The sequence below is a fragment of the Molossus molossus genome, unplaced genomic scaffold (assembly GCF_014108415.1).
Source record: "Molossus molossus isolate mMolMol1 unplaced genomic scaffold, mMolMol1.p scaffold_m16_p_5, whole genome shotgun sequence".
NCBI lineage: Eukaryota > Metazoa > Chordata > Mammalia > Chiroptera > Molossidae > Molossus > Molossus molossus.
In genome coordinates, this window is record NW_023425388.1 from 95,368,817 (window position 1) to 95,384,002 (window position 15,186).

The following is a 15,186-nucleotide window of genomic DNA, read 5'->3' on the forward strand; positions in this document are numbered from 1 at the left end:
GGTAAATTGTCCTGGAAACAAACAAGCAAAAGCAATATTGCATATTTCATCAGCATCCATTTCAATGGACATAAGAACAAATAAAACAAAATCGTAACATCAGTGATACTTTAGGAATACCAAGTCAGCAATTGTCTGCAAACTGATTAGCATTACAGAAATATAAATGAGCTTTTTATTTTGTTTCATTTTTTACTATGATAATACTATGTATGGAGAATTTTACTTGCTTTTATATATTCATCAAAATAAAATTTGCTAGAAAAGCAAAATATATATAAATAAAGTAAAAATGTGGAAAGGTGCATGGTGGCCAATTTCAATCAAAATAAGAACAGTGAAAGTTAAGATAATGAAGAAGTAATGAATTGTTATAAAAGTATATCTATACAAATAGGAAATAATAAAGTAACGAATGTGTTAGAACAGTGGCAAAAGAATTTTAAATCTCCAGTAAGGGTTATATGTTAATAGGAAGAGTAACTTGGAAGAGAGATGGGGAGCATCATAGAAAACTTTCTGGAACAGTGCATCACGACTGTCATAACTGAGTGGGACAACCTGGAGTAGCATCCTCAGTGTAGTGGCTTCTTCACAAATGCTCTAATTGGACCCCCTGTCACTCTTCTTTAATCTGGACTTTCATAGTAATGTAGCTACTGGTAGAGAAAGAAGTTTGTTGCTCATTTTTTTTTTTTTTTACACTTGTATTACTGTGTTTCTTCCTGAATCCTGGGGAGAGCTCTGAGGTTGGAGGTGACACCTAAGAGTTCCAGCTCTCTATCCATCTTCCATTTGTATTTCGAAGAGCGTGAAGGAAGATAAAAGGTACTGAGAAAGTTCAGAAGAAATAAATTTAGAATTTAGGGGATACGGTAATTTGTGTTTCACACTCTCGTTAGATAGTTTATCAGAATTTCCCAGGTGCTGTATGTTTCTGACACTTTCAAAATACTATTGTTTTAATCAGTTCATGACAAATAAATATGAGCACTTGAATTGCTTCCAAATGGAAAATAAGATTAGCTTAAGGTTATTTGTAATCCTCTGAGCCATTCCTTGTGTGATAAATAGGTACCTGCTCTATTATTTACACTGGAAGATAGAGATTGGATACCTCTTTCTTGGGGAGAGGATATTTTATCAAAAGACTCTGAATTTGATGTTGTGTCAGAGAAGCAAGGGTGATTATAACTTTTATCCTGCTCAATACACTATATTAGTAATTTGCTATACTGTTAAATGTGTAAGTTTTTATAGCTTAGTCAGCAAGGATTTAGAATTTTCTTATTCTTCAATAGGGCTAACCTAATTTATGCTTTGGGTACCATTCAAACAGTATGAGCAAGTAAATCATATATGTAACTTGAGTAAGTTTCATGTCAGAGAACTAAAATAATATTCTCCGTGATATCATAAGGCTATTAGTAATATTTTTGGTGATCATTTTTCAATGTCTATACAAATACAAAAGTCATTATGTTGTACACCTGAAACTAATATAGCATTCTGTCGATTATACTTCAATAAAAAAAGTGTCAGTTCTTTAAATGTCTTTAATCCAAAAAATTTAGCACTGATTTTTATTTTGATTCAATGGGTTATTAAACTTATTGGCTAAACTCAGCAAAATGTTCAAAGATTTCTACATAGCTATGGATACAAAACTGGATAAGTAATCTTAAAATGGGAATATTTGAAAAAAATCACATTGATAACATTGATTATGACACACTACACATGGGCTGGCACCATGCTAACAATCACACATATATATTCTGCCCATGGAGGGCTCACACACAAGATTCCAACAAAACCAGTCAACACATAAATTGCCTATAGTAAGAGCCACCACTCTCAAGGGAGTGATTATGCAAATAAGTCTGTTCTCCTTATTGAAATAGGTAGTTGAGAGGCTTTAAGAATATGGTGTCCAGATCTTTGATTTTCCAGAGTGTGCTTGTGTTAGCACAGTATGTGTGTGCGCCACACGTGGTAGAGGTGAAGGTGGTGTGAAAGGGGAAAGGATGCCAAGGTACAGACAGAGATCCATGGGAACCCAAAGATACAAGGAATGCCAGGAAAATAATCTTTGAATACTATGATGAGAGTCTAATTTGTTGCATAGCTATGTACCTGACAATGTGTTGGGTACTTCTATTTATGAGATATACCATTAGTTTATAAATAATCCAGAAGTGCTGTAGTACTTTAAAAAAAAATTCCAGATACTTAGACCACATTCTTGTAGATTCAAAAAAGCTACATCATTGCATGGCCATTCTGCTATAGCTCTTGTATTTTTGTATCATAATTACTTGAATGCTTAACTTGTTTTCCATATTAAACTCTAAACTTTTTGAGTGCTATTGACCTTACTCGTATAGTGTCTTTATACTCAGAGGATAAATGCTAAATATCTATTTAGTGAATGAATGAAATTTTCTCTTGATCTGAGTTTTATAAATAGTAAAACCAGCAATGCAACAACATATTTCAAAACCATTAACATGAAAGTAATCAGCCATTCTAAATAAATAGCAAGATCCTAATAATAGCATGAAATAACTTTAATATTTTATACGTAGGCAGAAACAAAACATTACTGTGCTCACACAAATTAATAGTATAACTGTGACTACCAATTTAACAGTTTACTTCTTTTCATTGCTGAGCTTGTTAATTAAAAATACTATTTTATTTCCTAAAGGAATCTTCATAATGCATAAGGATAATATTTTATCCTACAAGTATTTATATGCTAAAATTTGTTAGGCCAAGAATTTTATTCTGACAGTTTCAAATTACCATCTGTATTTCTGATGCTGAAATTTGCAAAGGTGTAATTAGGAGGGGAAAAAAGACCTCCAGTGTCCATACTACAAAATGTCAATGCTGTTAACAATGAAATGTGGCAACACTTAAATAATGAACTTCTATTGACACCCAAAGAATAAAATCTAATCATTAGGATGGCATCTATATAGCAGATGATTTCACAGGAAAGTATTCAGACCTCCATCAAGTTAAGAATCAGTAGATCCTAGGCAACTGTGGTACAGTCAAAGACATGGTCTCAGCCAATGAAAGGCCCTTCTGTGCTAGAGCTATATTAAATTATCACAGCTAATGTAAAATCAACCTTGATGTAAAAGATAAAAGTGTGAAGTTCTCACAAATGATCACTTATCATTCCATTCTGAAATGCATACAGAATTCATTACAGATCGAAATGCCACTCAAATTTCATCATTTAGTAGGGTTTTGAAACAGCCAAACCATTAACAGAAGAGAGTAGCTTTTTATATTTATACCATCAGTGACTAATGAAACATTCTACTTTGTGTGCAAAAGGGGTGAAAAAAACCTTTATTTTGTAAGAAACCCAATTTGGAGCCTTTTTAAACACGGTATAATACAGTTTCACTGTTTCATTGAGCCTCTCATTACTTGTGTCAATAATCCTAGGTAAACTACTGTTGAACTTCACAGCATTTATATAGTAACATGAATAGCATTAATCTATGGGGTGCTCTTGATAAATGTAGTTCAAAAAGCAAAGCCAAAAATGACTTCTTACAAAGTGCTTAGAAAAGTATTTATTAGAAATGTGTCAACTGCCAACTACCTAGAAGCAGCTTGGCTACTTGGGAAATCATGCTGTTGGTTAGCTTGCAAACACTGGGAAAACATGAATTTTCCCCACTTGAATTACTTAAAAAAAGAAACACACACACACACACACACACACACACACACAACAACAACGAATGATATTCTTTTTATTTAAATATTTTATTTTTTGTCACTCCCTTTTAATTCTCTATATTTTTTAATGTTATATTGCTTTCAACACAATGTGACAGGCTATGCAACATTCCCACAGGTTCCCAGAAATCATTAGATGAGAGAAGTAATTAAAAAGTTAAGGGTGAATCAGCCTTGGCCAATTTGGCTCAGCAGTTAGAGGGTCAGCCTGCGGTCCGGAGAGACCCCGGTTCGGTTCCCGCTAAGGGCACGTACCTTGGTTGCAGTTTGTCCCCGGCCCTGGTTGGTCGTGCGGGTGGCAGCCACTCGATGTGTCCCTTTCACGTCGAGATGTTTCTCTCTCTCTCTCTCTCTCTCTCTCTCTCTCTCTCTCTCTCTCTCTCTCTCCCTCTCCCTCCCTCCCACTCTATCTGAACAAAAAATGGAAAAATGTCCTCGGGTGAGGATAAAAAAAAAAAAGAAAAAAAAAAAAGTTAAGGGTGAATCAGACTATATATCATTTACATGCTTGCGTGATCAACACATCCAGGTCAGCACAGGCAGAAAACTACTCCTGGATTCTGCTCTAAGGATCTAACTTATCTTCTTGATACATCCAGTGATTGTTACATTCTCTCTGGTAGGAAGGTAGCAGGGAGGTGGCAGGGGTGTCTACAGAGTCCACTACATTTAATTTCAATTTATCAGTCTAATTTGATTAGGCTGATCTTTCTCAAAAATTGAAATCTGCACAATTCATAATATGTTAGAAATTAATCTCTCAGTTCTACTATCTTCAAAATGTTTGTATGTGGATAGTCTATTCACTGAAATCCTTCATTTGCCTTTAATAATAAAGTGTTATTAATAATTAAGAGACTATATACACCAAAGCAATTTGAAAGTAGAATATTAATTTAATATACTATTTTCTATCCAATTTTGACCTGCATTATAGCAAAATAAATACCTGGATGAAAACACAACTAAATTTTTTTTCCCTAAATTTAGATCTATTTCCAAAGAATTATATTTTATCGCCCAAATTCTTTTCTGGAACTAACCCATTCTTCTTACAGTATTCTATAATTGGGTTCATGGAAAAATACATCAAATAAGTGTACCATCTTCATGATTTCTAAGATCCACTAGATTTCTGACAGCATCATGATTTACACAGTACTAATTTGGAATACTGTAATATTGCATAGAACACAATACTGGTGTTAGAAAAGTATTTCTTGGTGAAACATGTAAAAAAACGTTCCATTCTCTAATGCTTCTCTCTCTTGGAAATTCACAATGTATCCTGGCATATAAAATAAGCTCTGAGAAATCTGTCAATAAATGAAAAACAACAACAACAAAAACCTGACCTACTTTGTTTATTGCAGTATTTTGCAATCTAATAAAAGTTATCTCCATCTACTTTTCAATTTGTGTATTGGTATTTCTTTCTGAATTTTTTAAAATACACTCAAATAGTGAGATTAGTGGAGAGAAGAAAAAAATGTCTGTGGGTGTTTCAAATTGTGTTAATAAGAAATTAACACAGTTATCATTAATATTGTACACCTGTCTTTGCTGCATCTCAGTGACATGCTGTCATTATTTATGAAACCAATTATAGTGAGTATATTTTTATGATAATACAACTAAAATTAGCTTAAGGGAAATATAATTTTTATTATTCTGATTTATAACTAAAAGTATTTATCTGTATAATTGAAAAAAAAACCATTAATATAATACTCACCACTCAAAATCACACAATATATTTATAATAAATAAAACTTGTCACAAAAATAATTTTTATATTTAGTGTATCTTTTCATTTTATTTTACTAGTTTGACTTGGAACATATTAAAAGTGAGTCTTGGTGATATTTACAGTTATGAGAGCTTCTGAAAGGGAAAAAAAAACTGTTTGATTTTGTTTATTACTCTAGAGTTTGATAAATATAAACAGTTTTTATGGCGATTCATTATGTCACATATAATGATGTCAAATATGTACTCACCATGTACAATGAGAACATACTCTGCACTGCTTTGGCCAATGGTGTTGGTGGCTTCACATCGATATGTACCATTATCCGTTTTGTTCAGGAAAAGAATGTTTAGCTCCCTACCACTCACAACCATTCGGTCGGGATCTGGTAATTCTCCACCATCCTTCGTCCACAAAACTGGTTCTGGCCTGTTGGATTTAACCGTGCATATAGATAGAAAAAATAAGATATGATATATATTTTGTGAATAAAATGAATCAAGCAATTTAGATATTTTGAAGACCCATTTTGTGTACAATTATGTGCTAACTTCTATAAGGTATCAAAACAAAAATCATGTACTCACTCAGATTCAAAGGTATGACAAATCTCTTTAGTTCTACTCTGTTTAACTAAGTAGACATGTACTAGGAAGCTAATTTGTTGAGTCACAGGAGTCTCTGATGAATAGCAGGCCCTGCGGCCCTGCGGCCCTGGTCCTCTACCTCTGCATCATACTTGCTGGTCTATGGAGAGCTGTCTTTGGTCTATTGGAGCAGCTTTCCACACAGGTGCCTGGAATGATATCTTTGCACGAGGGTCACCATTGTGACACAGTATTTTCTGAAACCACCTAAAGCTTCTCTCCCTTGTCTCTCCTGCTTTTCTCCTTACCCTAATGATTTTTATTAACAGTTTTCTCATTTATTGAGATATAATTAACATATAATGTTGTGTCAACTTAAGGTGTACAACATAGTGACTTGATATATGTATATATTGCAAAATTATTACCACCATAAGTTTTGTTAACATCCTTAACCTCACATAGTTATAAATTTTTTGTGTGATGAAAATTTTAAAATTACTCTGTTAGCAGCTTTCAAATATACAACACAGTATCATTAACTACAGTTATCATGTTTTACCTTACATCCCCAGGACTTATTTATCTTATAACTGGAAGTTAATACATTTTGACCACATTCACACATTACCACTTCCCCCAACCCCATCTTTGGCCACTTTCATTCAACATTGTACTTGATTTTCTAGCCAGAGCAATTAAGCAGGAAAAATAAATAAAAGATATTCAAATCAGAAAGGAAAAAGTAAAACTCTCAATATTTGCAGATGGCATGGTACATGTAGAAAACCCTAAAGATGTTAACTAACTGCTAGAACTAATAAATGAATTCAGTAAAGTTGTAGAACAGAAAGTAAATATGCAAAATTAATTACATTTATATATAATAACATCATATTATCAGAAAAAGAAATCAAGAAAACAATCTCATTTAGAACTAAATTGAAAAGAATAAAATACTAAGAAAATAATTTAACCAAAGGATTAAAAGATGTACACTGAAAACTGTAAGACACTGATGAGAAAAAGTAAAGAGGACACACACATAAAAATAAATTTCTTTCTCCCGGATTGGAAAAATTAATATTATTAAAATGCCCACACTACCCAAAGCAATCTATAGATTCAATGCAACCCCTATCAAAATTCCAATGATGTTTTTCAAAGAAATAAAACAACAATCCTAAAATTTGCATGAAACCACGAAAGACCCTGACTAGCCAAGCAATTTTAAGAAAGAAGAAAAAATCTGGAGGAATCACATTTTCTAGTTTCAAACAATATTACAAACCTATAGTAATTAAACCATACAGTATTGGCATAAATACAGATATATGTGTATATGTATATACACCAATAGAATAGAATAGAGAACCCAAAAATAAACCCATGCAGATATGGTCAATTATTTTTTACTAAGGAGTAAAGAATACACAATAGAGAAAGGACAGGCTATTAAATGATGTTGGAAAAATTAGAAGTCATCTGCAAAAGAATAAAACTGAACCCCTATCTTACACAAGACACAAAAATAAATTGAAGAGTTGAATGTAAGATCTGAAACCATCAAACTCAGAAGAAAACATAGGCAGCAAGTTCCTTGATATCAATCTTGATTATGATTTTTGGATTTAATACCAAGAGCAAAAAAAAAATAAGTGTGACTGCGTGTGTTATATGCCACTGAGTCAACTCCTGGTGAACCTATGGATGAGTGAGGTTCATGATGTGCTATCCTTAACAGCCCTGCTCAGCTCCTGTAGACTCCTGACTATTGCTTCTTTTATGGAGTGAATTCATCTCATATTTGTTGTTTCTTTTTTCCTACTGCCTCTATTTTTCTAAGCATTACTGTTATTCCCCCAGAGAATCTTGCCTTTTCATTATGTGCGCAAAGTAGGACAACTTTTGTTTTGTGTCATTTTTGCCTCCAGCAAGGTTTCAGGTTTAATTTGGTTTAGAACGCATTTGTTCCTCTACCTGGAGGTCCAGGGTATCTGCAGAGCTCTCTCCCAACACAATATTTCAAACGAATCAATTGTTTTCTTATCAGCCTTCTTCACTGTTCAACTTTGGCATCCATCATAGTAAAGGGGAATACAAGGGTGTAAATGATCTCATCCATGGTCTCCAATGACACACCTTTGCTCTTGACGATCTTTCCTAATTCTTCCATTGCTGCCCTTCCAAGTCTCAGCCTTTTCTTAATTTCATAGCTACAGTCTCCATTTGAATTGAAGGCTGAACAAAATCTTTAACAATTTCAATATCTTCACTGTCAATGTTAGAGTTGTGTGTTTCTTCTGTTGTCATGATGTGTGTCTTCTTGATATGTAAATGAAGTGCTGCTTTGACACTTTCTTCTTTCTTTTTCACCAGAAGTTGTTTCAATCATTGCTACTTTCTGCCAATAAAATGGTGTCATCTGCATATCCTAAGTTATTGATATTTCTTCCACCTATTTTCACTCCTTCTGAGTTTAGTCCAGTTTATTTTTTATATGTTCTGTGTACAGAGTAAACAAATAGGGAGAATAAATGCACCCTTGTCTGCCACCTTTGCCCACAGGAAGCCATTCTTTCTCTCCATACCCTGTCCTGATAGTGGCTTCCTGTCCACAACACTGTTTATGTATCAGGATGATCAGGTGCTAAAGCATCTCCCTTTCTTTCAGAGCAACCCCAGCTTCCATGACCCACACAGTCAAAGGCTGTACTGTAGTCTATACAACACACACTAACCTTCTTCTGAACTGCTTTGGAGCACGCCAGAATCCAACATGTGTTTGCAATTAGATCTCCAATGCCTCTTCTTTTTTTTGAATCCAGCTTAAATATCTGGCATTTCTTGCTCCTTAGAAGGTAGAAGCATCTATTGCATTACCTTGATCAACACTTTACTTGTGTGGGAAATTACAGCAAAGGTCCTATAGTTACTGCACTACTTAGAATCTTGTTTATTGAAAATTGGGATGTAAATTGAATATCTCCAGCCTATAGGCCATTTTTTTTTTCCTGTATTTGTTGACATATTCTGGCTAGACTATTGACAGATTCAGTTTCTTTGGCTTGAAATAATTCTATTAGCATTCCATCCTACCCCCAGGGATCTCCTCGTTCCCAGTACGTACGTTCAGGGAAGCTTCCACTTCAGTTTCTAGAATTACAGGTTCTTCCATACAGGAATCTTCTTCAAAGCTGTCTGTCATCCTTTTGTTTCTTTTGGATATATTTTTAGTAGATTGTTTTCACCTTCCCTTTATTTTCTCTTGGTTAAGTAATATTCTTCCTTATTGGTCATTCAGCATTCCTAGTCTAGGTTTGAATTTCTCAAATCTTCTGGTAGAGATCTTGTTTTCCATTTTTCGTTGTTCTCTTCTATCTCCTCACATTGACTAGTGTAATCATTCTCTTTATCTCTACATGATACTTATTTAAAAAGTGCATTCAGGATTTTAATGCTGCTTTTGTCATTTTTACTTTTGTCTCTTGCCTGTTTTTAACATTTTTTAGTGTTTCTTGTCATCTCTATTTGTCTTTCCTTTCTGCTATCGTCTTTTCACATTCTTCCCCAAAAATATTTCTAGTTTTAGCCCACATTTCTTTTGATTCTCAATCAATTAAGTCTTACAGTGCAAATTTCTTTTTATGTGGACTTCAAATCTATCATGAATGTTATTTGTATCATGTTCTGGAACTGCGATTCTTTGAGTGCTCTCCTTCAGCTTTACCTTAGTGTTTGATATTCACAGTTTGTGATCAGTACCACAATCTACTCCTGGTTTTGTTTTGGTAGAGAGAATGCAGCATCTCCATTTCCTGCTTCCAGTTACATAGGCTGTTTGCTTTCTGCATTGGCCATCTGTTGATGTCCATGTATATAGTCATCTTTCCAGTTGTTTGAAGCATGCATTTGTAATAGAAAAGTTGTTGGCTTTGCAGAAATCCATGAGCCTTCTCCTGCTTCATGTCTGATCCCTAAGTCCAAATTTCCCAATGACTTTGATTCTGCTTTATTTCCTACTTTCATGTTCCAATAACCTATATGTCCAATCACCAGCATGTTTTGTTTTGGTGTGTGACCAACTTCTTAGACACTTGCATAAAAGCTTTCAATTTCATCTTTTTCAGTTTCTGTAGTTGGAACATAGATAGATTTGAGTAATGTTTATATTAACAGGTTTTCCTAGGAGTCTGATTGATATTATTCATTCAGACCTTGCATTATAGCCCCTAAATTGCCTCAATATTAAAGACACTCCATTTCTCCTGAGTTTGTACTTTCCAGAGTACAACAGTTTGTAGGTGCCTGAGGGGCAATGTCCCATTCCAATACATTTTAGTTCACTGACATTAAACCCTATTATATTTAGCCATTCCATTAACTGCTTTTCAATTTCTAGATTACCTTGGTTTATACTTCTTATAATCCATGTTCCAATTGTATGAGTTATGCAGCATCATGCTCTCCTTTGCCTTTGTGTACATCAACTGCTAGATGTACTTCTTTTTTTTTTTTAATCCTCATCCGAGGACATTTTTCCATTTTTTGTACAGACAGAGTGGGAGGGAGAGAGAGGGAGAGAGAGAGAGGGAAACATCGATGTGAAGGGACACATCGAGTGGCTGCCACCCGCACGACCAACCAGGGTCGGGGACAAACTGCAACTGAGGTACATGCCCTTAGCGGGAACCGAACCCGGGTCTCTCCGGACCGCAGGCCGACGCTCTAACCTCTGAGCCAAACTGGCCAGGGTTAGATGTACTTCTTGATCTGGTTTATTTACATCATTAGCAACAATGCTATTTTTACTTGTGCTCTGCTTTTCCCCAGTGGCTGTTAGAGCGCTTTCCTATCTGGGAGCTTAACATTTTAGTACTATCTCATATTTAATTTTATGTTTCCTGTCTCCTCATAGGTTTTTAAAAGTAAAACAAAGGATAAAAAAAAAAAAAAAAGAGTATTCAGTAGTGGTTAGCCATTGCCTTCTGCTCTGTGGTATGGGGTCCAAACCACATGTGGTACTATATCAACCTAAAAATCTTCCATGCAGCATAGGATACCATTAACAAACTCAAAGGCTGCTCCAGAATGCAATCAGTTATTTTCAAATCATATATCTGATAAAGGCTAACTATCCTAAATATATAAAGAATGTATACATCTTTATAGCAAACAAACAAAAATCCATAAAAAATAAGCAGGAAGATAGACTAGACTAAAGAAGAGATAAAAATGGCCAACAAGGAATGTAATATTACTAATTACTAGGGAAATACAAATTTAAAAAATGAGACATCAGTTAACACATGTTTAAATGACTATTATGAAACACAAAGGCAAGAAATAACGTGTTGGGGAAGATTTGAAAAATAAGGAACTCTTGTACACTGTTGTTGAGAATGTAAATTGTTGAAGACACTTTGGAAAAGAGTATGAAGACTCCTCAAAAATTAAAAAAAAAACATGATCAGCAATTCCACTTCTGGGTACTTATCCAAAAGAAACAAAATCAGTATCTCAAAAACGTATAGGCATCCCCATGTTCATTGCAGTATTATTTACTTATTCAAGACATGGAAACACCTAGGTGTCCATTGACAGATAAATAAATGAAATATATTCCAAATATAATAAGTATTCAAGCATAAAAAATAAGAAAAGTCTTCCCTTTGAAATAACATGAATAAAACTTGAGGATGTTATGCAAAGTGTAGTAAGTCAAACAGAGAAAAGACAAATACTGTGTGATCTCATTTGTGGAATCTAAAAAAAACCCTAAAGTCATTGAAATATATTTTTCTTTGAATCAAATACTTGAAAAGAATCCCCATCTCAAAATATGTTTTTAGGAAAGAAAGTATAAATGAATTATGGATTTCTGCCTTTGAAGATTTCACAGTGTTTTATAATTATTAATGATAAGAATGGCTATTAATAATCTACCACCATGTATTGATAATGGTAACTATCCTAGATACTTTACATACATTTTCTACAATACTCACAAGAACACTTTGGTGCATATCATTTAAAAATATAAGAATATAGGAGATTAGAGATATGTCTCAACTCTGGTCTGACTCCATTGCAAATGCTTCATGAACGTTCTTGCTTTCTAACATGATGAATATTTTCCTAGTTCTTCAAAATTTTCTAATTTAAACATGATTTTATCATATCATCTGAAATTATTTTTTAAAAAGATTTAATTCTTTGTTTATTTTGGTGAAAACACTGGAGTTATGTTTTGTTATTATGAATACAATTAGAATATATGTCTTATTAAGTGATGGCTGTAACTATCCCAGCTTTTCTGAGAAAAAGGTTGTATTTTTTCTGACAATGTTGTCAAACAGATAAAAATTGTGAACCAAATAGTAATAAATATTGGAAATCCTATCCAAACAAGCAGGTCAGCAATGTGATCAAAGAATTCCTTAGTTTGTTTGTTTACTTATTCTTTATTAATGGTATTACAGATGCACCCCCCTTTTTTTAATAGTAAAAACTTGGAGAAGAAACAAAGAATAGAAACAGGACTGTATCCATAACATTTCTGAAAGACAATCCTTAAAAACAATAAAATAAGAAACTAGTTATCCAAAACTATTGGACAAATACAATAATCATATAATCCAATTATATGCACAGCTCACTTTCATAATATTTTTTTATAAATGCCATACAATTAATACTTTTCAACTTGACTCATATTTTACATCTACTAGTTATTATTTGAATTTACTAATTCTTGCTTTAAAATTGATAACCTGAATAGCCTTGTACCATGGACTTTCTTTGAAATACAATAAAACCATGACTGATTGCATTTAACTGAAATATTAGAAGTTGTGTTCTTTCTACTAAACCACGTACAGCCAACTTTAAAATAACACATTTGGATTAAATGGAATTTTAAAGGATTCTTCCTTAAGATACTACTCAGTGGAAGTATTTTATTATATTAAGAAGCAATACTTTCTTGATATGTAAGGGTTTTTAAAATACATCTAGATATAATTATATGCATGTATATACAGAATTTTCATAAACTTAAAATTGTACCATCCAAATCTAAACTGTCATAATTTTTTTCTGTTTATAAATTTTCAATCACATTTCAAAGCACATGGCTCTGTGATACTGTCTTGGGTCAATTTCTGCGTTTTCTGTTCTGTTTCATTGATTTATGTCAGTTCTTGTGCCAGTACCAGTCTGTTTTGACTATGATAGCTTTGTAATATAACTTGATATCTGATATTGTGATCCCTCCCACTTTGTTCTTCTTTTTCAAGATTGCTGTGGCTATTCAGGATCTTTTTGGTTCCATATAAACTTTTGGAGTATTTGTTCTAGTTCTGTGAAATATGCCATTGGTACTTTAATAGAGATTGCACTAAATCTGTAGATTGCTTTGGGTAGTATGGACATTTTAATGATGTTGATTCTTCCAATCCATGAACATGGTGCATGTTTCCACTCTTTTATATCTTCCCTTATTTCTTTTTTCAATGTCCTTTAGTTTTCTGAGAACAGATCTTTTACCTTCTCGGATCAGTTTATTCCTAGGTATTTTTGTTGCTGTTGCAATGGTAAATGGGATTGTTTTTCCATTTTTTGTTCAGGTAGAGTGGGAGGGAGAGAGAGGAAGAGGGAGAAACATCGATGTGAAAGGGACACATCGAGTGGCTGCCACCTGCACAACCAACCAGGACCAGGGACAAACTGCAACCGAGGTACGAGGCCTGAGCAGGAACAGAACCTGGGTTCTCTGGACCGCAGGCCAACGTTCTAACCACTGAGCAAAACCGGCCAGGGCTTTAGTTTTCTTTTCTGAGTGTTCATTACTAGTATATAACAATGCCATCAATTTCTGGATATTAATTTTGTATACTACTAATTTTCCAAGTTCATTTCTTAAATTTAGTGGATTTTTGATGGAGTCTCTAGGGTTTTTTATGTACAATATCATGTCATCTATGAATAATGACAGTTTCCCTTTCTTCGTTTTGATTTGAATGCCTTTTATTTTTTCTTCTTTTCTAATTGCTGTGGCTAAGACTTCCAGTACTGTTAAATAAGAGCAGCAAAAGTGGACTTCCCTGTCTTATTCTTGTTATTAAGGGAAATGCTTTCAGTTTTTGCCTATTGAGTTTGATGTTGGCTGTAGATTTCTTGTATATACCTTTATTATGTTGAGATATGCTCCTTCTAATCCCACTTTGCTGAGTGTTTTTATCAGATATGGGTGCTAGAATTTGTCAAATGCTTTTTTAGCATCTACTGATAATATTTGACTGAGGAGGCAAGAGCATACAAAGGAGAAAAGACAGTCTCTTCAATAAATGGTGTTGAAAAAATTGGACAGGTACATGCAAAAAATGAAACTAGACCATCAAGTAACACCATACACAAGAATAAACTCAAAATGGATGAAAGACTTAAATGTAACCATAAAAACCCTAAAAAAAAATGTAGGCAGAAAAATCTCAGACATCAAACGTAGCAGCATTTTCACTGATACATCACCTAGGACAAGAGAAACAAAGGAAAAATATTAAACAGGACTACACCAAACTAAAAAAAACTTCCATACAGCAAAAGAAACCAGCATCAAAATGAAAAGAAAACCCACTTTCTGGGAGAACATATTTTTCAATTATATCAGATAAGGGGTTAATATCCAAAATATATAAAGAACTCATACAGCTCAACAAAAGGAAGGCAACCCAATTAAAAATGGGCAGGTGACCAGAATAGACACTTCTCCAAACAGGACATACAAATGGCCAGGAGATATAAGAAAAAATTCTCAATATCACTAATCATTAGAGAGATACAAATTCAAACTATGAGATATCACCTCACACCTGTCAGAAGATAAACAAACAAACAAAAAATGTACTTGGGTGAGGATAAAAAGAAAAATATAAAGCATATGACTCTGTAAATATGTAATTAAATGTTGATATAGCTTTTAAAATTCTGTATGTAGAAATAAAGTTAAAGATCTAGATTAAAGTTTTCAAGTTGCCAATATTTATTTAAAAATAAAAATCTATGTTAGGAAATATTGAA

At 33.6% G+C, this 15,186-nt stretch overlaps 1 protein-coding gene across 1 annotated transcript in view; it reads right to left on the bottom strand.

Annotated features, from left to right (window-relative positions):
- The window catches only part of CADM2 (cell adhesion molecule 2), a gene marked incomplete at its 5' end in the record, with an annotated part of 301,193 nt that overhangs the window by 103,257 nt on the left and 182,750 nt on the right, over positions 1 to 15,186 (bottom strand). Inside the window, one exon of the mRNA XM_036242525.1 lies at positions 5,769 to 5,947. Coding sequence (XP_036098418.1) covers positions 5,769 to 5,947 — 179 coding nt within the window. The remainder of the gene's footprint in view (positions 1 to 5,768; positions 5,948 to 15,186) is intronic.